We start from the raw sequence: 27844 nt of genomic DNA on the forward strand, positions 1-27844 counted from the left end.
ATTAATTTAATCAATATTTATTACTGCATGTGAGTTTAATGATAGATTTAGGCAATAGGGTAATAGAGTATCACAGGTAAGTGTGTCTAACTAGCTGGCAGGAGGGAAGTGGAAAGGCTCCCTAGTGGAGGGCCCCTAGGAACTCTGATACCACAGAGCAGAGCAGAGGGACCTTGGTACTAAAACTAAATGCCTTTCTTGAGATTACCAGTATTAATTTTCACCTACTTTGAATCCTTTCCTCCTCTTTTGCCTTCAAGTCATTTTTTTAATCACCCAGACTCTAACTTTCTAATAGTTCTGGAAACCTGTTCCAGCCCAACCCCCAACCTTTTCCCTCCCACTCAGATTTTTCCTTTATGTTATTAACAAACTACCCAACATCCCTGACTTCCTCTGAATGTTTTCTCTATCTTTGTCTTAACTGGTATCTGACTCTCCCCTGAGATACTGTTTCCTCTACTGCTTTCTCAATCAGAGGTTTGTGGGGTTTTTTTTACCATACCCACATACCTTGGAGCCAGGAAGTAGGATAAATGTTACTCTCCTATTGCTGCTCCAGACTATAATTTATTGTTAATTGTCAATACCCCAACTCCTTTGAAGTATCCTCTCTCCATATAAATATATATTTTTAACTAGAGACCCGGTGCACAAAATTCTTGCATGGGTGTGGTCCCTAGGCGTGGCCGGTGATCGAAGCGTGAGCATCTGGTGTGGAAGGGCAGGTACCAGCTGACCTCTGGGCCCCCACTCACCACCCTCTGCTTGAGTCATCAGGCCCCTGCCCTCCGCTGCCACCACTGGTAGCCTTCTGCAGGTCAATTGGGCCCCCGCTTGCACCTACCTTGACTTGGTGACGCCTGCTCACCTGCTCCACCATCCCACCCCAGTGCCCCTCTCATCGGGGCCCATCAAGGCAGGCAGCGCCTCCACTGCCACCCACTGCCAGCGCTGCGTCGCCAATGCCCACCATGTTCCGCGTCGCACCCTGGTGGTCAGCGCATGTCATAGTGAGCGGTTGAACTCTCCGTCAAACTCCCAGTTGAGGGGACAATTTACATATTAGGCTTTCATTATATAGGATATTAATGTATTTTTACAAGTACATTAATTGCTATATATCTTTTACTTAATTTTTCTGAACTCTTTCAAAAGAAGGTTACATATTTTATGACCTTTAAGTATTTTAGTGTTTATTTCCTAAGAATAAAGATATTCTCTTAAAATAACTAGTTATCAAACTCAGGAAATTTAACATTGTTCAAGTAAAAGTATAATCTGTAGTTATTACACTTAATACCTTAATCTACAGTTATTATATTTCACTTTCATTAACTGTCCCAATACTGTCCTTTAGGATATTTTATTTCTCTCCATGAAATAATTTAGTCCAAGAGCATGTATTGCATTTAGTTGTTATGTCTCCTTAATCTCCTTAATCTATAATGGTTTTAGCTTTTCTTTGTCTTGGTATTAAGACTTTTGAAGCATACACAGACAAGTTACTTTTCAATTTAGATTTATCTACTAAAAACAGTTGAAGATTTGTTTGCAGGTCGTTCCACCTAGACCAGTGATGGCTAACCTTTTGAGCTCAGCGTGTCAGCATTTTGAAAAACCTTAACTTAACTCTGGTGCCATGTCACATATAGAAATTTTTTGATATTTGCAACCATAGTAAAACAAAGACTTATATTTTTGATATTTATTTTATATATTTAAATGCCATTTAACAAAGAAAAATCAACCAAAAAAATGAGTTCGCGTGTCACCTCTGACACACGTGTCATAGGTTCGCAATAACTGACCTAGACTGACAGCATATAGTGAAGCATACTCCTGTGCTCAGTTTGATTTATGTTATACATTTGAAACACAAGTAGTTGGTTTGGTTTGTTTTTTTGCATTCAGTTTAATGTTGTTTCCCCCCATCCTTGTTGGTTTACTTTTATTTTTTGAATATGTAGAATATTAGCATGATTTCAAGTCAGAACTATACCAAAAAGAATTATTCAGAAATGTATTCAGTCCCTGCTCTCTATACCCTGATTTCTACCGCTGTAGTGTTGTTTTTTAATCCTTACCCAAGGATAAGGATTAATTTTTCAAGAGAAAGGGAGGGAAAGGGAGAGAGAGAGAGAGAGAGAGAGAGAGAGGGAAATAGTGATATGAGAGAAACATTGATCAGCTGCCTCTCGCATGAGCCCTGACTGGAGATTAAACCTGCAACAATTGGTGTACAGGACGATACTCCAACCAACTGAGCCATCTGGCCAGGGCTCTGTTCTGTGTACTCTGCACTCAATTTCCTTCAGTGGTTACATCTTACATAATTATAATACAATATAGAAACCAGGAAATGGGCATTGTACACTGTGTGGTGTATTCTATATCATTTCATCACATATATAGATCTGTGTAACCACCACCACAGTTGAGATATAGAACTATTCTATCACCATAAAGATCTCCCTCATATGATTCCTTTATGGTCAAATCTATTCCTTTCCCCATCACCATCCCTAACCTTTGATTACCAGAGTTTCTTATGGATAGAATGTAACTGGGTCACTTTTTATATCTACTCTCCTAATCTCTATCTTTTATTTATGAGTTTACCATTTGCTTTTAATGGAATTATTGATAGATTAGGCTTAAAGCTGTCATCTTATTTTTGTTTTGTTTTCTGTTCCCTCTTTGTTTTCTTTTTCCTGTGGGTTACTTGAAAATTTTTTAGAATTTCATTTTGATTTACCTATAGTGTTTTTCAATCTATAGTGCATTTCTTTGTATAGTTTTTTTAGTGGTTGCTTTAGGTATTACATTGTACCTTTTTTTTAACTCCCTTTAACACCCACCATTTGTAATATAATTTTTATAAATGTTTCCTCTAGGTACCTTGAGAACCACATCAAACTGTTATAATTTTTGCTTCAACCATTTAAAGTTAACAAAATTTTTAAAAGTTAGAAAATTCTATTTACCCATATTTTTGCTCTTTCTGTATTCTTTTTCCTTCCTGTTGTTTCAAAATTCCTCCTTTTGTCACTATCTTTATGTTTAGAGAATTTCCTCTTTTTCTTTTAGGGTAGGTCTATCTATTGGTGATCCAGTCTCTTAATTTTTCTTCATCTAAAGATATCTTAATTTTTTTCTTCATTCCTGAAGGATATTTTCACTGCATATAGAATTTTTGGTTGACAGTTCTTTAAAAAAAAAAAAAAAAAGACAAGATAAGAAAGAAAAATATACCACTTTCATCTGGCTTCCTGGTTTTTGATGAGAAATCTGTCATTCATATTGTTTTTCCTTTGCAGGTAATGTGCTGTTTCTCTCTGGCTACTCTCAAGATTTTTTTCTTTGTTTTTTAGTTTTCTATGTATTTTAGTTTGACTGCTGTGTATCTTGACATAGATGATTTTTTTTCTTCCAGTTTATCCTGTTTGGTGTTCACTCAACCTCTTGAATATAAAAAATATATATCTGTTTGCCAAATTTGGGGAATTTTCAGCCATTATTTCCTGTAATACTTTATCAGTCCTGCCATCTTTCTCCTCTCCTTTATGAGACGTCAGTGACATGAATGTTAGATCTTCTGTTATAGTCCCACAGCTTCCAGAGGCTCTGCTCTTCTCCCCCACCCCAACTCTCTTTTCCCTCTGTTTTTCATTTTGGGTCATTTCTATTGTTCTGTCTTTAGGCTCACTTATTCCTTCCTCTGTCCTCTTCATTCGATGTTGAGCCCATTTATTGAGTTTTTAATTTTAATTATTATACTTTGAAGTTCTAAAATTTCCATTTTGTTCTCTATATCTTATATTTCTTTGGTGAAAATTTCTCTTTTTTTGCTGAAACTTTTACTTTTTTTCATTTATTTTAAACATGTTCAGAATTTCTCAATGAATCATTTTTATGATGGCTGCTTTCACATTCTTGCCAGGTAATTTCAACATCTATGTTATCTCAGTGTTGACATCTGCTGACTGTCTTTTCTCATTGAAGTTGAAGATTGTCCTTTTTTTTTGGTATGATGAGTGGTTTTCAGTTCTATCCTGGACATTTTGGGTATTATGTTAGGAGACTCTGGATCTCATTTAAATCTTCTATTTTAGCCAAATTCCTCTGACATTCTTCTGGTAGAGGAAGAGGAGTACCTATTCAATACTGTCAGGTAGAGGTAGAAGTCCAGGTTTCTGACTTAACATCTGTTGATTCCCTTGAGAAATGTTCCTTATTATTGCAGATTGGAGTGATAGTAGTTGAGGCTTTCCTTAGTCCTCTCCTGTGACCACTCTCACTGGGGTGGGGAGGAGTGCCTCATTACTGCTCTGTGACCTCTACTGACACCAGGGTTGGGAGGAATTAGTTATCCTTGCTTCCCACTCATCCTTCTCTGACACCATCCTGGCCTGGAGGGGAGGAGTGCTTATTGCTACTAGGTGGGGATGGAAAGGCCAGGTTCCCCCTGTGGTCTCTACTGACACTGCTGGGGAAGGGGCTTGTCAGAGGTGGAAGTCTACTAGTAGATTCTCCCCTCATCCTTTGGCCTCTGTTGATGGGGTAAGGATGGAGCCACGTTGTTCTTCATGGTGTCTGATTGGAATAGGTGGTTATTGTCTAAAAATGATTTCAACTCAGTCTGGGATATATAAAGTACAGTAGTGCCCCTTATCAATGGTTTCATTTTCTGTGGTTTCACTTACCCACAACCAATCACAGTCCAAAAATATTAAAAAGGAAATTTCAGAAATAAACAATTTATAATTTTAAATTGCACACAGATCTGAGTAGCATGGTGAAATTTCACACTGCCCTGCCCCATCCAGCGCAGGATATGAATCATACCTTTGTCCAATGTAGCCACACTGTACTACCCACTGTTAGTCACTTTGTAGCTGTCTCGGTTATCAGATCGACTGTCACAATATCGCAGTGCTTATGTTCAAGTAACCCTTGTTTTACTTAATGACCCCCAAAGCACAAGAGTAGTGATGCTGGCTGCTGGGAATCCGGATATGCCAGAGAGAAGCTGTAAAGCACTTCCTTTAGGTGAAAAGGTGAAAGTTCTCAACTTAATAAGTAAGAAAAAAATTATATGCTGAGGTTGCTAAGATCCACAATAAGAATGAATCTTCTGTGAAATTATAAAGATGGAAAAAGAAATTCATGCTATTTTAACAAGAGAGAGACTACATTTATATAACTTACTAGAGTATTTGGTTATAATTATTTTATTTTATTAGTTATTGTTGCTAATCTCTTACTATGCCTAATTTATAAGTTAAACTTATCATAGGTATGTATGTGTAATGAAAAACAGTATATATAGGATTCAGTACTATCTGTGGCTTCAGGCATCCACTGGGGGTCTTGGAATGTATCCTCCATGGATCAGGGGTGACTACTGTTTAAAGAAAGCCCAGGGAACTCATTGCTGTATCTTTCCTTGGGTCCCAAGATTTCTACTTGGTTTGTCTTCTCTTCACCTTTAAGATTTTTCTTATGTTTTATATATAATGTCCATGGTGTTTAGTTATATTATTAGGAGGAATAGGGGGGCATGCATCTACTCCATCTTGTCAATGGAACTGGAAAAGAGTTGTTGTTTTGTTTTGTTTTTTGTTAATCCTCACCTGAGGATATTTTTTCATTGCTTTTTAGAGAGATTGGAAAGAAGGGAGGGAAGGGGACGGCAGGGGAGTGTGGAGAGAGAAAGAAAAAGATGGATGTCAGAAAGAGACATCGATTGGTTGCCTCCCATACATGCCCCCCAACAGGAGGGCCGGGATGGAACCTGCAACCCTGGTACCTGCCCTTGATCGGGAATCGAACCTGCCACACTTCGGTGAAGGGCTGACGCTCTAACCACTGAGCAACACTGGCGAGGACGGTTGGTTTTTTTCTTTTCGTTTGTTTTTGTGTTGGAGGGGTGGTTCTTTTTGTTAATCCTTACTCGAGGATATTTTTTTTCCATTAATTTTTAGAAAGAGTGGAAGGGTGGGAAAGAGGAAAGAGAGAGAGAGAGATGTTAAAGGAGAGACACATCAATTGGTTGTCTCCCCCATGTGTCCTGATGATGCCCGGAAATGAACCCACAACCCAGGTACATGCCCTTGACCCAAATCAAACCTGCAACCCTTTGGTGTGTGGGCCTATCCTCTCACCACTGAGCCACACCAGCCAGGGCCCAGTTTATTTTTTTTATGTTTATGAGTAGTATTCCATTATATGGAATTTGTTTATTCACTCACCAGTTCATTGTTTTCAGTTTGAGGCTATTATAAAGAAAGCTGCTGTAAATGTTCACAAACTGGTTTTTATGTGGACAAAGACCTGTTTGTATTCTTTTTTTTTCTCCTCTTTTTCACTTAAGCCTCCATTGTCTATACTCACTGACTTGCAGCAGCAGAATACCAGTAATAGCCTTATGGAATTCGTTGTCGCTTTCTCAACTTGAGAGGTACTTTGAAGTTTGTGGTATTCTGTTTTTCAGTAATGCTGAAGGTATGGTTTCAAGTGTTGTTTTCTGTGTGCTGCTTGGTTTTGAGGGGTTATGTGTGGAAAGATTCACATCTTAGCAGTAGCTGTTATTCCCCAGACATAGAAGCTCCTCACTGGAGCATTTCTTATACATCAGTAAGACCATTTTCCACTGGTCTTTACCACATTCTTCTTACCTGCTCCTATTTCACTTCCCTTTATGTCTTTCTTTTTTTAAATCTGCCACTATAATTATTTTCTTGCAGGTTCCCTAAATCCTCTGCTCTTCTCTTCATCACTGTTATTTATCTAGAAAAATCCTAATATTAATTAAACTCTTCCTCTGCGTTCAATCTGCACCTGAATATTGCTGGAGAAAAGGCACACAGTCAGACTGATTGTATTTTAAATTCATGACCACAAACCTTACATGGGTACTTATAACTGCCCTGGAGTTTTACTGTGCTTCTCTAATGCACCAATGAGATTTTCCATCACTACAGACTGTATATTGGTCACATCTTCCTGAATATAAATCTGCAAACCTGTATTGGCACCCATATTTTTGTCCTTATGTGTAATAATAGAGGAGGTGCTCCTTCTCTTATTGGGGGTGAATTTTTCCATCTGAGTTCTGGATTTCTTCTAGTTCCCCTACTCAGAGACTTTCTTTGCTCCTTCAGATATCCCTTCTTCTGTTTCATCCACTTTGCCCTCCCTTTTAGATTGTTCTCGTCATCGTGTAAACATTTTCTAGGGTCTCCCATCCTAAAACACATACCTTTCAAGACCTCATCTCCACCACTCTCATTCCCATTTCTCTGTTCTCCTTTGAAGACAGGTTTCTCAAAGTATAGTCCTATATAATAAAAGCCTAATATGCAAATCGATTGAATGGTGGAACAACTGGTTGCTATGATGCCCACTGATCACCAGGGGCAGATGCTCAATGCAGGAGCTGCCCGCAGGCCCCAGGCCAGCCAAGATGGGTGCCAGCAGGGGCCCCCTGATTGCCCCACCAGTTGCTCCACAGATTGGCCCTGATCGCCGGCCAGGCCTAGGGACCCTACCCGTGCATGAATTTTGTGCACTGGGCCTCTAGTTATCTAATAAATGTAAGTGTGTCTACACACTAGCTCAGTTCACTGAGAAGGCTTAGAAACAGTGTCACCGCAGTAGCAATGAGCATACTTAGCACCCATATTTTGGTTTCTAAATAGCATTCTCCAATCAATACTGTCTGGTAGATCTTTCTGTGGTGATGAAAATGTTTTGTATCTTAACTGCCAGTACAGTAGCCACTAGCTATGTGTGTGGCTATTAAAACTTGAAATATGGGTAGTGCTACTAAAAAACTAATTTTTTAGTTTTGTCTAATTTCAATTAAATTTAAGTAACCACAAGTGGCTAATGGTTACAGTATTAGTCAGAGCTGCACCAGTAAAAAGAACTTGGACTTCTTTTTAGCAGTGGCTAATTTCAAGGCTTGGGCAGAGAAAATATAAGATGAACCCAGAGCATCTGTGAAGTCAGAAAGTAAGGGAGAGCTTAAAAAATAATGAGGGCATGTAGAAAGGACATTGAAGCCAACTTGAAGGAGCTCCAGATAACCAAATCTGAGATGATTTGAGCATCAAAATGAAAAACTATAATGATGGTTTATTCTATAAAACCTGTAGAATAAAATAAATATCTATGAGTCAGTGCTGCTATCCTATATAATAAAAGGGTAATATGCAAATTGACCCTAACAGCAGAACGACTGGGAATGACTGGTCACTATGACACACCCTGACCACCAGGGGGCAGACTCAATGCAGGAGCTGCCCCCTGGTGGTCAGTGCGCTCCCACAGGGGGAGCTCTGCTCAGCCACAAGCCAGGCTGATGGCTGTCAGCACAGCGGTGGTGGCGGGAGCTTCTCACGCCTCCTCAGCAGCGCTAAGGATGTCCAACTGCAGTTTAGGCCTGCTCCCCGCTGGCAAGTGGGCATCCCCCGAGGGCTCCCGGGCTGCCAGAGGGATGTCTGACTGCCAGCTTAGGCCCAGTCCCCCTAGGAGCGGGCCTAAGCCAGCAGGTGGACCTCCCCAGAGGTGTCCCAGACTGCAAGAGGGCACAGGCCAGGCTGAGGGACCCTCCTGAGTGCACAAATTTTTGTGCACCGGGCCTCTAGTAAATTAATAAATACATGGGGGAGAAAGGACTGCTTTTCCTTGTAATAGAATTCTAATTACTGAATGTAGGGCAAATGATAGAAATAGATATCATCATTGGCAAACACTACGATAATAATTAGTGCAGGGACAAATCACCTATAGTTGCTAAAAAAGTGGGCATAAGTGTGATGACAAATAGCTTATCTGCATAGTCTCAAAGAATATCCACACAAGATGTCTGATTGATGCCACCTTAACTGAGTGATCAAAGTTAATATTATCTGTAATGAGACAGCCAGTACCTCCTTGTATGATGAATTTGTGAAAGACACCAAAATGCATAATCTCAGTCTAATCATGAGCAGCAAGCATCAGACAGATAAATTTAAATTAAGGAATATTCTACAAAAGAACTGGCTATACTGGCAAGATCATGGGGCAAAGAAGGAAAACTGAACGGTTTTAGAATGGAGGAGACTGAGATGTGACAACTAAATGCAATTGAGATCCTATATTGCATCCTGGACCAGAGAAAGGACATTGGTGAAGTTTGAGTAAGGTCTATAGACTAACATTGTATCAATGTTAGTTTCCTGTTTCTATAAATCTACTTTGGTTACACAAAATCTTAATATTGGATGGTGGGTATACAAGAACTCTATATATTATTTTTATAACTTTTTGAAAGTCATTATTTCAAATGATAAGTTTAAAAAATGTGTTTATTACCTTGTGCAATCAACCCATGTCTTTTTTCTAAGTTCCAAACTCATATGTCTACCTGCCTTTTTGGCACCTTCACTTTGATATTTCACAACATCGCAATTTAACACATTTAAAACTGAAGTACTGATTGCCATATCTATCCAGCTCCTCCCCACAGCCTACCAAACGGTATCACCATCCACCTAATTGCTCCAGGCATAATTCTGGGAGGCATTTAAAGTCTCACACATTGGATCCATTTCTTATTGATTCTATACAATAGTTCATGAATTTTCTAATTTTTAATAATATCTACTGATGTCCTTATTTCAAACTACCAATCATTTCCTACCTTGACTATTTCAGTAGTTTCTTCATCAGTCTTCAACTCTGCAATGCATTCTCTTTATAGCAACCCAGAGTAATCTTTTAAGACATAAATTAGATTATGTCATTCCCCTGCTCAAACACGTAGTGATTTCCCATTGCATTTAGAATAAAGTGCAAGTCCCTTATCTTGGCCTACAAGATCCAGCATGTTCTGACCCTGCCTGCCTCTTTGATTTCATCTTGCGGCATGCTTTGTCTAGTCCCTATGCTTGCTGGCCTTCTCTCAATTCCTCAAATGTGACATACTCTTCCAGTTTAGAGTTCTACAGAAATTTGCTGTTCTTTTTACCTAGAATGCCCTTTGACCATTTTTTTTTTTTTTTAGCTGGTTCCTTCTCACCCTTTAGATTTCAGGTTAAATACCACTTATTTTAAAATAGACCATTCTATTCTTTTTCCTTCATAACACTTACCACTATTTGTCATTACTATTTTTTTCTTTATTGCTTATCATCTACTCCTTCAAGTGGACTCTCAGCTCCATGAGGTCAGGGAACATGTTTGTCTTGTTCACCTCATCACCCCATTGCCTGACACTTAATAGGCACTAAATTTTTGAAACAACTAAATGAAAAAAGAAGGTAACATTTGTCTTGAAGAATCAGCATGATGAGTGTTTGTGTGTATGTGTGTATATAATTAAAAGCAGTTTGATATTACTTAGTATGTGTAGTTTGAGTCAAAGATTGGTCCGAAGTTGGTGAAGTAGGCTAGAGCTAAATCTTGAGGCTCTTATGTACCATGTGAACTTATGATGGAGGTTGAGGTCAGTGACTGGAAACCTTTCTGCTTTCCTAATGTATTTAGCGCTATTCATTTTCTTCTAAGTTAGCTACCTCTCACTAATTTTAATATGAATTTTCATTTTTATTCATTTTAAAATACTTTATAATTTATTTTATTTTTCAACTTATGGATTATTTAGAGGTGAGTTACTTCATTTCCAAATATTTGAGGATTTTTCAGATATCTTTTTGTTGTTGAATTCTAATTTAATTCTGCTGTTGTCAACATATTTTGTATGATGTGAATACTTTTAAATTTACCAAGACTTGTTTTTTGCCCCCAAAGACTATTTTTTATAAATGTTAATTATATCAGGTCTGTTTCCTCCCTGAATTTCTATCAGTTTTTACTTCATTTATTTTGCAGCTCTGATGTTAGGAGCTTAACATTTAGGATTGTTATGTCCCCTTGATAAGTTGAACTCTTCATAATTATAAAATGACCCTCTAACTCTTTGTTGTGAAATCTACTTTGTCTGATGTTAGTATAGCCATTTTGACTGGCTATCTTTCTTCCTTTTTTAATGTTTCTAATTCACATTCTAAATATAACTATAATTTATATTTGTATCTCTTCCCTCTTAATAAAAATCTTAATTTCTAACATTAACATAATTACTTATGTTCTATATCTTGTGAGACATAAAAAATAAATTTAAAGTAATATTGCCAATATTACCACTGACAGGTAGGTTAGTTACTGAATGAAGTTTAAGAGATCTTTCTGTTATTTGTTCTAAGAATATATGTCACTAAGGATGTAGTCAAATACTGTGTTCTAGTCCCTTGAAATTAATTCTTTTTTGTTTTTCAGTGGTTTCTCAGGTTTTTATTTTTAAGGATTGCTTCTTAAGTTTAATTTTACTTTTGATATGTAAAGGTTTTTATGTTTCCAAAGTCAGAACTTATATAAGATATATTTGGGGAAGTATCACATCCATTCCCAACTCTGTAGCTTCCTTATTCTTATATTTAAAAGTTTTGGACTTTTTCCCCATTATTTTTGAAAATATAAGCAAATACACATACATACATCTACACTAATAAAAGAGAAACATGCAAATTGGTGTCACTCCATTGCACCTACCAGCCAATCAGGGTGAGTATGCAAATTAACCCAACAAAGATGGCGGCGGCCACGGAGCTGGAGGCTTGGGTTGCCCTGGCAATGGAGGAAGCCAAGCTTCCCGCCTGCCCTGGCTGCCACTCAAGGGAGAGAACAACACGCAGGCACGGCCAGGAGCCTGAGGGATCAACACAGAGGGGCACCTGATCCAAGCCTCCGCGGTGTGGCTGGGGGCAGGCCCCCAGTGGAGACACACACACACACACACACACACACACACACACAGGGTGCCTGCTCTGAGCCTCCGCTGCGCCTGGGAGCAGGCCCCAGCGGACACACACACACACACACACACACACAGGGCACCTGCTCTAAGCCTCTGCTGCCAGACTGTGGCTTAGGCCTGCTCCCTGGGCCATCAGTAGGACATCCACTGAGGGCTCCCAGACTGTGAGGGAGGGCAGGCTGGGCTGAGGGACCCTCCAACCCCCAGTGCACGAATTTCGTGCACCGGGCCTCTAGTATATAAATAAAAATACATTTACATTTTCCACTCAATTCTTACACAAAGTGTAGTGTTCTGTAACTTTTTCTTTTTTTACTTAATAATATATCCTGAAAATCACTCCATGTCAGAGTAATTAGAGAATATTTACCTTACTCTTTTTGACAACTGCATAGATTCCAATATAAAGATTTACAATAGCTCATTTGATCAGAGCCCTACTGATGGACATTTGGGTTGCTATTACCCATATACATACTGAGTGTTCTTTTGATTAAGTATTAGCATAGTATGTATTTTTCCATTCTTTTACTTTTAACCTAATTTTATTTTTTTAAAGTGAGTTTCTTATAGGTAGCATATAATTTTCTTTTTTTCTTCAATCTGAAAATCTCTGCTTTTTAATTGGCATGTTTAGACCATTTACACATCTTTTTAATATGTGTTTATTGCTCTGTCTTTGTGTCTAATCTTTTCTTCTGCGGTATTGAATCTTCTGTTACTCCCATTTAGTGTGTTTTTCTTGTGAGGCCTGTGTTTTTCATCTCTAGACTTGCATTTTTAATTAAATTTTTAATTAAACTTTTACTGTCTTCTGTGTCTATACCAAACATATGAAATGCAGTTATAATAACTGATTTTTAATATCCTTATCTACTAGTTCTATCATCCATGTCATTTTTGGTCCTGTTACTATTGATTTGTTTTTCTTTTTCATTGTGAGTCATATTTTTTTGATTCTTTGTGTTTCTGCTTATTTTCTGTTGGAACTATACTTTGTGAAGTTGCTGGATATTTTTGTATATATTCCCGTGAATATACTTAAGGACTCAGTTAAGTTACCTGGAAATAGTTTAATTCTTTTGTGTTTTGCTTTTAAGCTTTACTAGATGGAACAAGAGTTGGCCTTTTGTCTAGGGCTTATATTCTCCCACTATTTGAGGCAGCACCCAGTTTTCTGTGGCTGCTTAGACCTCTTTCTAGCCACTTGAGGGCTTCAGGAATTGTTCCCTTTGCTCTTTTCAAATGGTTCTTTCCCAAGCCTCTGGTAGTTTCCTCATATGTGTATGCTTATCAGCACTCAGCATTCTTGTACCTTTCTGGAGGTTTTTTTTCTGTGTGGAGTTTTCTTTCCTTCAGCATTCTGCCCTGGAAACTCAAGTCACTTTGGCCTTCCCCAACTGACAATTCTCCCTCCTCTTCCCAGGAAAACTGTATAACTATAAGCTGGGACATTTGGAGGGCTCACCTTGTTTATTCCCTCCTCAGAAATGACTATCCTGTGCTACTGATTTTGTCCTTTTTTAAATAAAGTTTTTTCTAGTGGGAGGGTAAATCTATTTCCTCTTCTTTCATCTTGGCTATATGAAGAAGTTAACATTTGTCTTTTAGTTAAAAAAAAATCCAAGGAAAAGATTCAAATCACTCTATATTATAAACTAGTTTGGACTAAATTTATTTTCCTTTGTAATTTCTAAAAATAAATGTATTAATATCAAATGTTTTATATCTGATGTATAAACAAGATATAAGATAATGTATACTATGGTGGTCATTTTCAACATTTTCTGCTCATCTATGGTTTATGATATGAAACTACTTGGTTTACTAATTAGAAGAATAGTTGTATCCTATGTATTAGAAACATAGTATTTCATAATATATGTAGCAAATAAAATAATCTGTATTTATAATATTACTTGTTTTTCACAAAACTCAATTTTTAAACTCTTACATTTAAAAATTGAATATTTCTGATGATTTTTATAGACTTATAAATATCATTGTTTTGAGGTATTATAGAAGTCTTTGTATACTGCATTTTTCTCAGTTTTTTATACTTCATAAAATTATAGTAAATTTCTATAATTAAGATTCTCATAATTAGTGTTTACATGAGACACATTTGTATTACAAGGAGAGTAATACAATGTATTCAGGCACCGGAGAAATGTAGAAGGATGCTAGACCTTAGACACAAGTAAGAAAGTAGAAGTTGAGTCTTGGCCCACTTCTTACAAATTTTGTGTTACCTTGTTAGCCTTATTTTGTTACTTTCTGACATAACATTTTTGGGCCTTCTTTTTTAAAATGGCATGATGGTATTCTTTGATACTCCAAAGCAGTTGTGAGAATTGAATGCTTTTGTGAAAATGCATAGTGAACTGCAAATGCTATATAAAAATCAGGTATCATTCTGAGGTTTAGCCTGAGAAATGTAAGTTTCACACAGTATGTACAGTGGGAAAGTTTGATTGTACCTAAGCCTAACATTAATAACCAGAATCATTATCTTGGCCTGTGCTTTCTTTGGTTAGTTTCAGAAATTTTTAAAATTTGTTTTTGATACCAATTTAATAGAAATGAGTCATATTATCATTTCTTTCTTTACTCGGCAGTACACCATTTGTACTTCACCACATATATGATCTGTGGGTTGTGGAGAGAAATGAGGATGTTGCTCAATAGCCCACGTCTTTCAATGAAGAATACTTCTCAGCAGCACTGACGAATTTCTCTTAGGCATTAGGAAATGCAGATAGATATTAAACTGAATTCATGAACTCAATAATATTTTGTGAGAAAATTTGAGGAGCAAGTCATTGAGTCAGATTTTGTGATCTCTCTAAATACCAACTGCTGTTACCCATGGAGTGGATTAGATGCCTTGGTTTTTATGGTTTAAAACATTTTCAACAGAATGATGCAGGAGTTGTTGCTGAGAATCAGAATAAAAGGCTACATACAGACTCATCTGGGGCTTGCCCTCCATATATGAATCAGATTTTGTTGTTGTTGTTATTTTGAGTTTTTTATTTTCTATATCTGTTTCTATTTTTATTTACATAACATGATTGTTGAATAACATGCAATTAAATCAGAGCTTTCTGCTTCACAGCCTAGCATATTTTTTAATCAATTTTATAATAAATAACCCTCTGACATCACAGCCTGTTGCTATGAGAGTAGAACATTAAAAAATTGGCAGCACAAATTTATTTAACAGGGTAGCTCAGGATAAGTTTGAAGGAAAAGAGGCCAAGCTACATTTCCCATTTTTCAAGTATTGACTTGGCCCCTTTAATTCCTAAAGATATCTAACAAATATGAAATTTGAAAATATGCACCATTAAGAAACATATTCACTGAAACCAATGGAAGGTATTCCTATCACAGGTCTAGTGTACTTGTCAGGAATAGGGTTGTGAAGTCAATGAATCACAGCTCCATGTGATGCACAGGCCTTTCCATCAGGTTCCAATGTGGGTCCTCACGGTACAACCAGCATTAGAGCGGGATGGAAGTTTCCAGAGAAAGGCCAGGATACCCTGGACCACCCAGGAGGTCAAAGGGCCCACAAAGCCGGATTTCTCCCCTCCTGGCGGGTACATGGTGTAGTTCCTTTATGAATCAGATTTTAAGTGGAAACCACAGTTGTTTCCTTGTTTCTCATTCATGCTTTTAGCAGAGGATGTGCTGCCACAGATCTGGCTAAGTTTTGTAGTTTCGCCTTTAAGGTTCACACCGCTTTCTTTTCCTTTTTAGAAGCCACAGCAGTTTTAATATATTGTCAAACCACAAAATGTACCTTGTTAGATATTTAGTGAGGATATGTGTGCTAAATATTATTTGGTAGTCTCAGTACTGATTGTATAATCCTGTTTTGGAATTATAGCATAAATAAATGCAGGCATATATTTGGGGTAGGTGTTGTATAACACCAAGCATGTGGAAAATAATTTTAACTCTTTGCATATGTTAATTTGTATTTAAAAATAATGTCTTATATTGCCTAACCTGAATATTACATATTAATTTTCTTTTATTCTTCCCTTAGCATCAAGGCATGCCATGGGTTGCCTCTCATAAATGGACAAAGCTGTGACCCTTATGCAACAGTTTCTCTAGTGGGCCCTTCTAGGTAATGTTTATTGAATTATGAGATTTTTAAGTTTTAAAGTTTGATGTAAGAATTATAAATTAAGGTTCTAAGAGCAAATGCTAAGTAGCTATTTGTGACACAAAATAAGGCTTTGAAAGAAAAATCTTTAGTGAGTTCTATTATATACTTGTAAACAACCGAGTCCTATTTTTATAGAAAGAAAATGGATATCATTTCAAATCTGCCAGACTCTTAGGCTGTGGGGAAGGAACATCAGTTTTATAGTGGTAGAAATGTACTTGAAAACATAAACTTCACTTTCTTTATTCATCATCAGCCTTCCTACTGGCAAATGTCTTAGGTTTTATGCAGGTAAAATTCTGTTTTGATAAAGACCAGTTCAGAATAAGGCAGTTTCCATATTGTTACCTAGAAAGCAGCTTAGGACCAAAACTGCCTTATCTACTCACAGCATCTGTGCTGAGAGAATTCGAGGTGTAGACAAAGTGCTCAAGTACCAGGACATGTAGTGCACCCACTGAATCATTAACTTAATCAGGCTGATTTAAGGGAAACCTGTAGCACTTTGTACTGTTTGGTAGTTTATAACTTCATTATGGTTTTTTTCAGAGCCTGACTAGTCTGAAATTTATCTACAACTGGAAGGTTTAGAATCAGGAAACAGAGCACAATATTCCCCCTACACAAACACAACATTCAGCACACAGACACACATTCCTTCTCCCCAGTCCCAAGCTCTCTACGTATTCTTATTTTTTAGAAAATCACCAGTGAGTCACTTGAAAAAATTTGTGTATGTGTGTAAAATACCTAGCACCATGCCTGGTATTTATTGGGTACTCAAACAGTGGTATGCTATTAACATATATGGTTTTAAATTTAAAAGGAGATAGATACCCAGTCTTATAACATTCATGCTGTCGGAGGAATTTAATTTTGTGTGTTAAAAATATTTAACCTGGTTGAGCTGTTTTTGGTTTTTGTCTTTGTAGTCTATACCTGTTAGGCAAATTCTTAAGTGTAATTGTTTAGTGACATACAGATAGAAACTATTTGGCATATGAATTTTTTTATAGAAAATCACTATTTGTTTTGATATTGTAATATAATTGTATATGATGTTAACTTTGGAGGAGGCTGGGGAAAGGCTGTGTGGGACTTCCCTATTTTTTTGTAACCTTCTCTGAACCTATAATTACTTCTAAATAAATAAATAAATTTTTTTATAAAGTCACATTGTAGCTGAAGCCCAGGAAGTAAGCTGAGTTAAGAATGCTTTTTGTGTTTCTCAGATATTTTCAACATAGATAAAGGCACTCTGAATCTCATTGTCTTCCTTCTGCCATTTATTCTAAGTTGTTTATATATTAGAATGTGTTATTAAAACCCCTGACATAAGCTTGGCAGTCAATCTGGTATAGCCATAGAGAGAATCATACAGTTTTGCTATATATTAGGTACACAAAACTTGAGTATTCTTTGATTTGAATTTTTAGACGCCTCATTTGCTGCCCCCCCCCCCCCCCCCCAGTAATATTTAAAACTGCAGTCTTCCCTGAGGCATCTTAACAGCTGAACAGAGGTCAGACTCCTTGGTTGGAAATAGCATGTTTTATAATTGTGTGCTGTTAAGTTCTACAAGGTAAAACTCTACCACATTGGAACAGGAATGACCAAAAGAAGACAAAAGTAAAGAAGAAAACAAGCAATCCACAGTTTAATGAAATCTTTTATTTTGAGGTAACTTTCTGTTTTATATAAATTTTAATATTTAATACTGAATGTTGATTTAATTTTTTTTTCAAATTACTGCCAGAGTAATCATTTTACCAACTAATGTAACTAAGCAGTCCTCTTCCGAAAGCAGGAGAGCCATGGTGCAATGCAGTTGAGGCTCAATATATAAAACAAATGAAGGCAGAGCTCTGATTGATTTGGGGATGGAGAGTTCTAGGGGCACACCCACTTGCCAGTCATCCTCAATATCACACCCTTCTCTGTGCATCCCCCCACATCAGCCAACCCCCCCCCCACGCCCCCCCCCCCCCCCTCGTGCCCAGCACACACACCTGACAGACAGTGGCCACAGGACTCTTCTGCAGAGTAGTGTTTGAATACCACTAGTGAAGTCAGAACAACTTAGTTCTGTTGTTCTACATTTATTAATGGTTGTTACATCTAGCCTAGAGAAAAGGAAGGGGCAACTTGGAGCAAGCATATGGCCCTTTGAAAGTCAAGACCTGACCTGCTTGTTATATCCAAGCATACCTATTAGGCCTGAAACGTTCATTCAAAGGGGACTTTGTTGAGCTGATTATAAAGATAAGTTTCAGTGTCTGCTAGTGGAGCAAGAGACACAAACACACATGCAAGTGTACATGCAGCAGTAACATGAAGTAGATATTGAGGACCAGATGAGCTCTGCTCCAGCTGAGTTAGTAAAGTCAGAGGAAAGAGAGTATTACAGAGAAGGAGCATTTTGAGGTAGAACAGAAAGTTGTGTCCAAAGACAGCAAGTAATAATTTGACTGGAAGGTTTATGTAAGGGAATAATGGGAACTAAGCTTAAAAAGATAGAGTAAGACAGCGGTTCTCAACCTGTGGGTTGTGACCCCTTTGGCGGTCGAACGACCCTTTCACAGGGGTCGCCTAAGACCATCCTGCATATCAGATATTTACATTCTGATTCATAACAGTAGCAACATTACAGTTATGAAGTAGCAACGAAAATAATTTTATGTTTGGGTCACAACATGAGGAACTGTATTTAAAGGGCCAGAAGTTGAGAACCACTGGCCTAGCTGGTTTGGCTCAGTGGACAGGGCGTCGACCTACAGACTGGAGGGTCCTTGGTTCGATTCCGGTCAAGGGCATGTGCCTCGGTGCAAGCTCGATCCCTGGCCCTGGTCGGGACACATGTGGGAGGCAACTAATTGATGTGTCTCTTTCATATCGAGGTTTCTCTCTCTCTCTCTCCCTCCAATTCACTCTCTCTTAAAAACAATGGGAAAATATCCTAATCTATATGTCTCTTTCATATCGAGGTTTCTTTCTCTCTGTCTTCCCCCCTCCACTTCACTCTCTCTAAAAAAAAATGGAAAAATATCCTCAGGTGATGATTAACAACAACAACAAAAAAAGAGTAAGACCACCTAATCAAAGGCCTGGGTGCCTGCCTAAAGTGCTTAAATATTAGCCATTGAATGTTTTTGAGCCTGGAAACTGTAAGAGTAATGCAGTATTTGAGGAAGAATTAACCATGATCTTCAGGCCAAATGGCTGAGGGAGAGAGAACAGAGATCAAGAGACTGTGATTAAAAAAGGTAGGGAGGTGGGGAGGAAGTAGATCTGATCCAAGAGAGTAATATGGAAATAGAGAAGAAGGGACAGATGAAGAGGAATGGCAAAGGCAAGATAGTGAATTAGTTATAGAAGAAAAGACAAAGGGAGGAGTCAACTGTTGTCTTCATGATTTCATATCTGGAGAAATAGAAAAATTAAGAGAAGGAAAACAAGTGGTTCATTTTGGGGAATAATTAGCTTGAGGTCTGACATGTAAAATCCTCCAATAAGCAGTTTATGACTGAAACTTAAGACGGGGGATAGTTGCAAATAAAGACTCAAGACTTGCTTTCAGAGAGTCAAGAAAGGCAGGGAGTAGAGGTAGGTACACAGTGAAGGAGAAAAGTGAAGACAGGCAGTTCTGGCACTCATTCGGTATTCAACTTTGATCACGTCTCTTCGTTTCTGTACTTGAGCTTCCTCATTTTTGAGATGAGGATAATCTAGCTGCCTGCTTCAGAGCAGTGATCTGATGAACAAAGGAGATAATAGATCTGAAAGCACTTTGTCAACTATGCAGCACTTGCAGCTCTTAGGACAAAATAAGAAATAAAACCTTAGAGAAAACCCATAGTTGTAGGTTCTGTGGAAAAAGAGGTACCAGAGGAAGAGGCAAGAGAGCAGAAGGTTGTCAGGATAGTGCCCGGGCACCGCAAAGAAAAGAATGTTTCTGGAAAAGGAGGTACAGTTGTGTGATTGCTTCTTCAGATAGAGGGGTCAGTGAAGGTGAGAACTAAGAACCCATCATCCGACTTGGTGATTAAGAGCAGGGTTTTAGGCGGGTGACCTGTGAGGAAGCCAGATATGAAGAGTTACTGTAGTGAGTGGGTGGTGAGGAAGTGGAGGCTGTGAAGATGGTTTACAGTTTTCAGATATTTGTCTGAGAAAGGAAGGCGATAAAGGGACTATAGTTGAAGGGGAGAATTTTTCTTAGCCTTGAGTGACATTAACAAACTGGTAAAGAAAGCTGTAATTAAATCAATTAGTAGAGACCACAACCCTAAAAGGACATACCTGGAAAGCTGCTGAATATTCTATTAGGATCTTTCCCCGGAATCTCCCCTAAAATCTCAACCCTTGAAACCCTTAGGAAAGAGGACCCAGTGCGCTCTCCCTCCTGGGAGCAAGCCAGAGCCTTTCCCCTTCCCTTCTCCTTCCCCTTCCTCCCCACCCTCCCAGGTGTCTTACTTTTAGCTTCCTGACTCCCAAACTCCCTGGGCCTGCCCTTTACCTCTATAACAGGTGCCGGGGTTCTTGTCCCGGCATCTAGAAGGGTTCAGGAATCTGGAAAAGGCTGTGCGTAGGTTAAATAGGAGTCCAGAGACGAAGCATAATTTTGAAAGGCATTTGGGGGTCAGAGGAACCCAGTTTAAAGGAAACTAAGATCTAAGTTCTCCTCATCTCAGGACCCCATGATTTTTATTAACACAACTTGTCCTGAGGTGAGGCAGAGATATACACTTCAAAGGGTATACACAGCATTGTCAGAATGGGGGAATTAGCCTACGGCTGTTCAGGTGTTTGGCCAGTAGGAGGCAATAACATGTAGATTAAGATACCCTGAGCTGTCTGACAGCCAACAATCAGTTTAATGTATCCTATTCAGGTTTGGGGAAATGCCCTCAGCCATTCCCAACAGGTGACTACATGTATGACTCAACCCTGTTGAGTCCCCAAATTCCATCAACCTTTTGATGAAACTCTTGCAATTACGACATGCTAGAATTGGCTTCTGGCAACAGGGATGGGGACCGTCCTGCCTGTGGGATTTGGCCTGGCCCTGCCAAGGCAACCATAGGCTGGACTCGAAATTCAATAACTCTAGGAGCTTTTTTCAGAGCAACATAAGTTTATATTAAGTCAATTATATTAACAATCCTATATAATAAAGAGCTAATATGCTAATTAGACCAAATAGGAGAATGACCGTCTGGACGAAGCCGGGGCTGTGAGGGCTGAGGCAGTTGCACAAATTTCGTGCATCGGGCCTCTAGTTATGTTATAACTATCCAAATGGCCCTTGGCAGAAAAAAGGTTCCCCACCCCTGCTCTATAACTTGTTTCCTAAGCCCATTTCTTCTAGGAATTACTTTTTCTACCTCTGTGATTTACCAAATAAATATTCTCTTAAAAAAAAAGTGAATGCTTACTGTGTATTACGTGTGGGTGGAGTAGTTTAAGAAAAGAGGTGGATCATATTATCTTGTTGAGAAGAAAAGGGAGAAAACTCACAAGTAGAAAGGACTTTATGGGAATGGACATGTTCAGGTGGATTGTAGTTGAGGAAGTTCCTGCCAATGGCCTTGATATTTTCAGTAAAAATGTGAGAAGGAAGTATAAGGGTGGCGTTGGTATCTTGAGAAATACGGGACAATGCAGCTTCACTGAAATACAACACTCATTGAGTCACCAACAGATTACAGATGAGCCAGAGAACCTGATGTTGCTTTATATTGAGTTGATAAGGAAGGGTATGGAGGCAAGGTTGCTTTTGGTAATTTTTAATCCTCATATACTTACTGATTTGAGAGAGAGGATGGGAGGGACAGAGGGAGGAAGGGTGGGAGGGAGGAAACAAACATCCATCAGTTGCCTCCTGTACAGTATGTGCCCAACAGGGGATCAAATCCACAGCCTTTTGGTGTATGGGATGATGCTTCAACCAATTGAGTCACCCTGCCAGAGCTACTTTTGCTATTTTTACACCACCTTATTCTTCCATGGCTATTTTTGAAATTAGCTTTTCGGTAAAATATTACTAGGCATTTTCCTCTGTTTATAATAAACAAAATTGAAGATTTTAAAGGTGATTGATTTAAGTTCATGTAGGAAAAAGATATTTCAAATTATTTTTTTACTAGAATATTCTGTTTACAGGTAACCAGATCCAGTAGTTACACCAGAAAATCCCAGTTCCAGGTAGAAGAGGAGGACATTGAAAAGCTAGAAATTAGGTATGTGTCTTGGAGTTTTACAGAATTTCTATTTTCTGTGCCAAAAAAAATCCTAAATTTAACTGGAAAAGGTGAACCAATCTTAATAGAATTCTCTTTAGCAAGTTGGTTGATGGAACTTAGAGGAACATGCATCTAACTTAAATCCAAATTATCTTTCCAAAATATGATTCTTGACAGAACAGTCTTTATAATAGAAATAGTCTTTATAAACAAAGATGAACTAATTTTCACCTATTTTATTATATTTTAAAAATTTTCTCAAATTTAATTTCTCCTTAAATTTCTGAATCATAGCATAATGGATGCAAAAAAAATATAGAAAAGTAATTACATATTAGCCTATTTAGAAATAATGTTTTTATTCTTCTTAACATATCTGCTGTCTAACAGAAATTTCAGTGAGGTAAGAAGTCTTGTAAGATAATTCAACAGGTGCATGTGTTTGAAGTTTGTGCCATTTCCTAGATCTTAAATATCTGTGCTGTTTGGAAGGGGAAAGTTTTTGTAAATGCATGTATAGGTGTGGTGTTAACAGTGTGTTCATCTAAAGGATGTGTTAATCACATGTTTGGAATGATCAGGTAGTATGTTTTTCTAAATTGCCTATCTTTACACATTAACTGATTCTAATTGAGAAACTGTAGTTTCTTTTCTCCAATTCAACAAAGTAACTCTATGGTCCTTATTGTTACAGATTAAAATAAAACCTAGACTTTGAAACTAAGAAACTTAAGTTCTTTCTTTTAGACTATTTAAAATGGTTACTTTCTGTGCTTATAAATAAAAGCTACTGCAATATTTTGCTTTCTTAGTTTAGATAGTGAGGTATATGACAATGCTAACATCTCTTTTAAGCATGTAAAATTAATGCTATAATCCAAATCAAAGTAATTTGAAGCTATTTGGTGGTGTGTGTTCTCTTAAGCATTGTTTGCAAACAAATAAAGCCAGTTTTAAATTTTCAGGATTGACTTGTGGAACAATGGAAACCTGGTCCAAGATATTTTCCTAGGGGAGATTAAGGTTCCTGTGAACGTGTTAAGAAATGATACCTCTCATCAAGCCTGGTAAGAAAACAAACATTCTAGTGAACTCTCTGTATTATACTGTACATGCAAATAAATGCTTACAATAATCATAATGAAATAAGCCGAAATCATTAACATTAATTGATCTGGTCAGTAATTTATTGTTGCAGAAATGTAAGTACATTGACCTCTGGTACTGAGACAAAAGTACTGAATTGTCTAGGGATATTTTTCTGTTTAAAAACTAAATCCTATCTCTAAGGGGAAATGGAAAACATTTTAAACATCACATAAGAGTTGCCCACATAAGACGATGCTTGGTCATAAATTAACATCTGCAGTTGAGAAGCTTCATTAATGGTCATGAAAACTATGGATGTTTGAAGGCAAAGGGTTTGTTGTAGGGAATCAGCTGTTTATGGGATCTAACCAGTGGTTCTTCACCACACCCCATTGAAACGCACTATAGATGGCCCTGATGTTATTTTCTAAATGTCTAGGGTCTGGGTATTGAGCTGATTCAGTTAATACACTTTCAGGACTCTGGTGGTCACAACATTATTTTACCTTTTATGACTCTTAATAGTGACATTAAACTGATGTTAAACTAAACTTAATGCTTAGGCATTAAATTGATGTTAGCTTCCTTAGCAGAATTGGTGTGCAGCTATTATTTTTTCTGTTTATGGTACTTGGAAGCTCTGTATCCAGTCCTTCCCAATTGGTTGCCCCGCAGCCTTCATGCTAGACTTGGGTTTCAGCTGAGTGTGAAAGAACATGCTTTTCTCATTTACTAAACTTTTAAGGCCCACTTTTTAGAACTCGGTTTCAGTTGCCTGAAAGAGGAGTTGAAACTGAGTGTTTAGATGTTTCTTACCATGGGCACCAGTCTCGTTTGTCTTTAGAAGAGCCTGCCTCTCCTGATTGGCCATCAGACATTCTTCCCTTTGGACTCTGTTGTCCTCAAGCAGTTATCCCTTGAAGACTGATTTTTAGACTCTCAAAATTTTTATTTTTTAGCTCTTGCTAATACAAATCTAAGATTTATTGGCCTTTATGGTGGCATTTTGTATGTTATAATTTCTAAAATGCATTCACAGAAGAGGGAAAAATTAAACTTAGTCACTGTGAAAAATTAATAAACATTTGTCACCTTCCCACCCGCCCCCATCTCCACATGTCTTCTTTCACCTTCCATAAAGTTCTGTACATTTTAAAATGAAAATTTTAAACTCAGTTTTTTTAGTCTTTAAAATAATATGCCAAACTACTCATTCCAAAATAAAAAGTAAGTTGTGCCTCCCAGAGCCCCTCAAAGTGAAATGTGCCACTTAGCCTGTATATTAAGTAAGACTATCTCCAGGCAGGCCCTCCCAATGTGGCAGAACTTTGTCCAACTACCTTGGCAGGATGGAAGAACACTAACAGAAATTAAATTTATTCCTATAGATTTTTTTTTTTTTTGCCAATAGTATTTTAAAATAACTTGCCAAAGTATAAGTGCTAAATTTTGTCTAGTATGAAATAGGGACATCTGCTAATTTATTTATGCTCCCATAGATGTAATGTAGAAATTAAATTCCTTTTAAGTAGAAATTATTAAACTCTTAGCCTCCTTTGTCAGTTGTAGAGCTATAGCATCCCCTTGTGGGATTGATGGCAACTGCAGGAATACTCAAGAAAAGCTTCATTTACCTTATAAGTCTTCAGGCATATTCTTTCTAATCTTGATATTAAGAAAGATATAGAATAATGATCAGTAATGTTTTAAAAGCATCAATTTGATTTTTCATAGAATTTCTACTTAGTATTTATCTATTATAATCCTTGTCTGAAAACTGATTTTTGATGGTTCCAATTTGATTTTATCCTCAAATTAAACATGATTCAGTCATTTCCCATTCCTTTCTTGGCTCTTCAGTTCCATAGTAATTATGTGTGTTCTTTGTTCTGAAACTTCTATGAAATGTTGAGATTAGCTTGTTAGTATTGATATTAGTTAACTTTAACTTGAACCTATGTAGGTACTAGAATTTTATTTTGACTTTTTGAATAAGTAATATACTTACATGGTTCACAGTTCAAAAAGTAGAATATGTCACCTGCTTTTGTCCTCCAGCTAAACAGTTTCTTTCTTCTGAGGCAGCCACTGTTTTTGAGTTTTGAAAATATTTTATGTATATACAGGCAAATACACATATATTCTTCTTTCCCTTTCTTTACACAAAGGGACATATTCTGTACCTTGCTTTTTTCACTTATCAATTTAGTAGAATCTCAGTAAGTATTTGGTATCTCTCTGACCATGGTTAAGACTCTGGCCCTAGCTAGTTTGGATCTGTGGATAGAGCGCCGGTCTGTGGACTGAAGGGTCCCGGGTTCGTTTCTGGTCAAGGGCACATGCCCAGGTTGCGGGCTCAATCCCCAGTAGGGGGTGTGCAGGGGACAGCCGATCAGTGATTCTCTCTCATCATTGATGTTTCTATTTCTCTCTTCCCCTTCCTTACTTTCTGAAATCAATATATATATATATATATATACACACACACACACACACACACACACACACACACACAGTGGGGCTTTGACTTACGAGTTTAATTCGTTCGGAGACCGAGCTCGTTAAGGAGCTCGTTAACTCAAATTACTGTCAACTCAATGCAAAAAATCGGGGAGAGACAGCTGGTATCTCAAAAAACTCATTAGTTGGGACACTCGTAAGTCAAGGCCCCACTGTGTGTGTGTGTGTGTGTGTGTGTGTGTGTGTGTGTATTTTAAAGCCTATTTCTCTAAAAGAAAAAAAATATATATAGACTCTGGAACCAAATGCTTTGGTCCAAATCCATCTCTGCCATTAACTACCGGTGTGACCTTGGACAAATTACTTCACCTCTTTGCCTTGCTTTCTTTGGCTATAAAATAGGGGTAACACAATTAATACCTGCACCCCAAAGTTGTTAAAGGGTGGAATTAGTTCAAATAAAGTGAGCTGCAAGTACTATGACCATGGGCATAGCTCATGTTCTTACCATTGTAGTTATTGCTGCTATCATTACCATTATTCTGCATCAGTACATATAGAGTTTCTGTATCCTTTTTTCTCTTTTTTTTGTACCAGTATTCCTTTGTTTGGAATACTATAAATAAAAAGGATGTAGTTTAATCACATTTCACCAGTTACCTCAATGTCAGAGAACTTAATGTGTGTAAAACTATTGTATAATTATACAGATTGGTACAACAATTTGCACCCAAATGATTTAAAAGTGTACATTAAGAAAAGAAAATAGATATAAATATATTTTCATGTTATAATTTTTAATTTTGAAAGTAAGATTCAAATAGTGAAACAAATGGTTTTTTTCAACATACAATAAATATATACTTATACATACTTGAAAGTAGATTAATATTTAATTTGAGATGAGTTGGTTTCCTACTTTGCCAGTTTGAGCACCTAACCTTTAATCTCCTATTTTAGTAAAAATCCATTGATAAGGGTTATCTTTATGGAATCAGAAATATTCATATTATTGAGCTGCCTTTGAGCAGTTATTTTCTAGCTTATATAGCATTATGAATGAATAATTATAGTTTTTGCCTGCCTACCTCAATTTCAATTATACAGACCTTATGGTTAAACTTTCCAAATGCTGATATTTACTAGTAATTCTATTAAGGGGCTGTCAAAACTACCTGAGAGCGTAAGGATTACTTTCATGCCTCTTTAGTTGTGAATGAAAAAAAAATATGTGTAGAACAACTCACTGACACTTTCATGTAATAATTTATCTTTATTTCCTGTTTCTTATTCTTTTAAACTGAAAAACTTTATTCAAAAACTAGGAAAAATGTATTTCAGATCTTTCTTTTTTTTTTAGCCCTAGTCCTTAGGCATGCCAGATAGCCTCTATTTAATAAATCTTAAGGTTTTTCCCTTTAGCTCTAGTTTATACAAAATTTCCTAATTTACGAGGTATCCTTCAGGTGATTTAAATTGAGCCTTTTGTAACAAAGTTTTAAAATAATAAATCACATTTATATAGATAATATAACTAACTACATTTATCTATAGTTATTTATATATTTAAGTGGTAACAGTTATATGTATACAAATAACATTTACATAGTGTTTACTGTGTACCAGGCATTATTCTAAGTGCTTTACTTATGTAACTTCTTTAGAGTTGTTGTAAGGATTAAATCATTTAGACACTATTATTATCCATTTATTTAACAACAGATAAGAAAACAAGCACAGAAAGATTGAACAGTTTGCTCAAGGTCACACAGTTTGGGATTTGAACCACACTCTCTGACCCCAGAGTTTGTGCTCTTAACTAATCCTATCTAATAATAGAGAAACATGGTAATTAACCGTAACTTCGCTACCCTTCCCATTGGCTAATCAGTGAGATATGTAAATTAACTGCCAACCAAGATGGCGGCCAGCAGCCAGGCAGCTGAAGCGAACAGGAGGCTTGCTTGCTCCAGTGAAGGAGGAAGCCAAGGTTCCCCGCCTGCC

At 37.4% G+C, this 27844-nt stretch overlaps 1 protein-coding gene across 2 annotated transcripts in view; it reads left to right on the forward strand.

Moving 5' to 3' along the window:
* Positions 1-27844, forward strand: part of RASA2 (RAS p21 protein activator 2) — a 119765-nt gene that overhangs the window by 53871 nt on the left and 38050 nt on the right. For both annotated transcript variants that reach the window (XM_070433527.1, XM_070433528.1), the window contains exons 6-9: positions 15927-16010; positions 17660-17732; positions 22212-22288; positions 23257-23358. In XM_070433527.1, coding sequence (XP_070289628.1) covers positions 15927-16010; positions 17660-17732; positions 22212-22288; positions 23257-23358 — 336 coding nt within the window. The remainder of the gene's footprint in view (positions 1-15926; positions 16011-17659; positions 17733-22211; positions 22289-23256; positions 23359-27844) is intronic.

Source organism: Myotis yumanensis, unplaced genomic scaffold, assembly GCF_028538775.1.
Source record: "Myotis yumanensis isolate MYYU_CA2020_CCGP unplaced genomic scaffold, mMyoYum1.0.hap1 SCAF_14, whole genome shotgun sequence".
Taxonomy (NCBI): Eukaryota; Metazoa; Chordata; class Mammalia; order Chiroptera; family Vespertilionidae; genus Myotis; species Myotis yumanensis.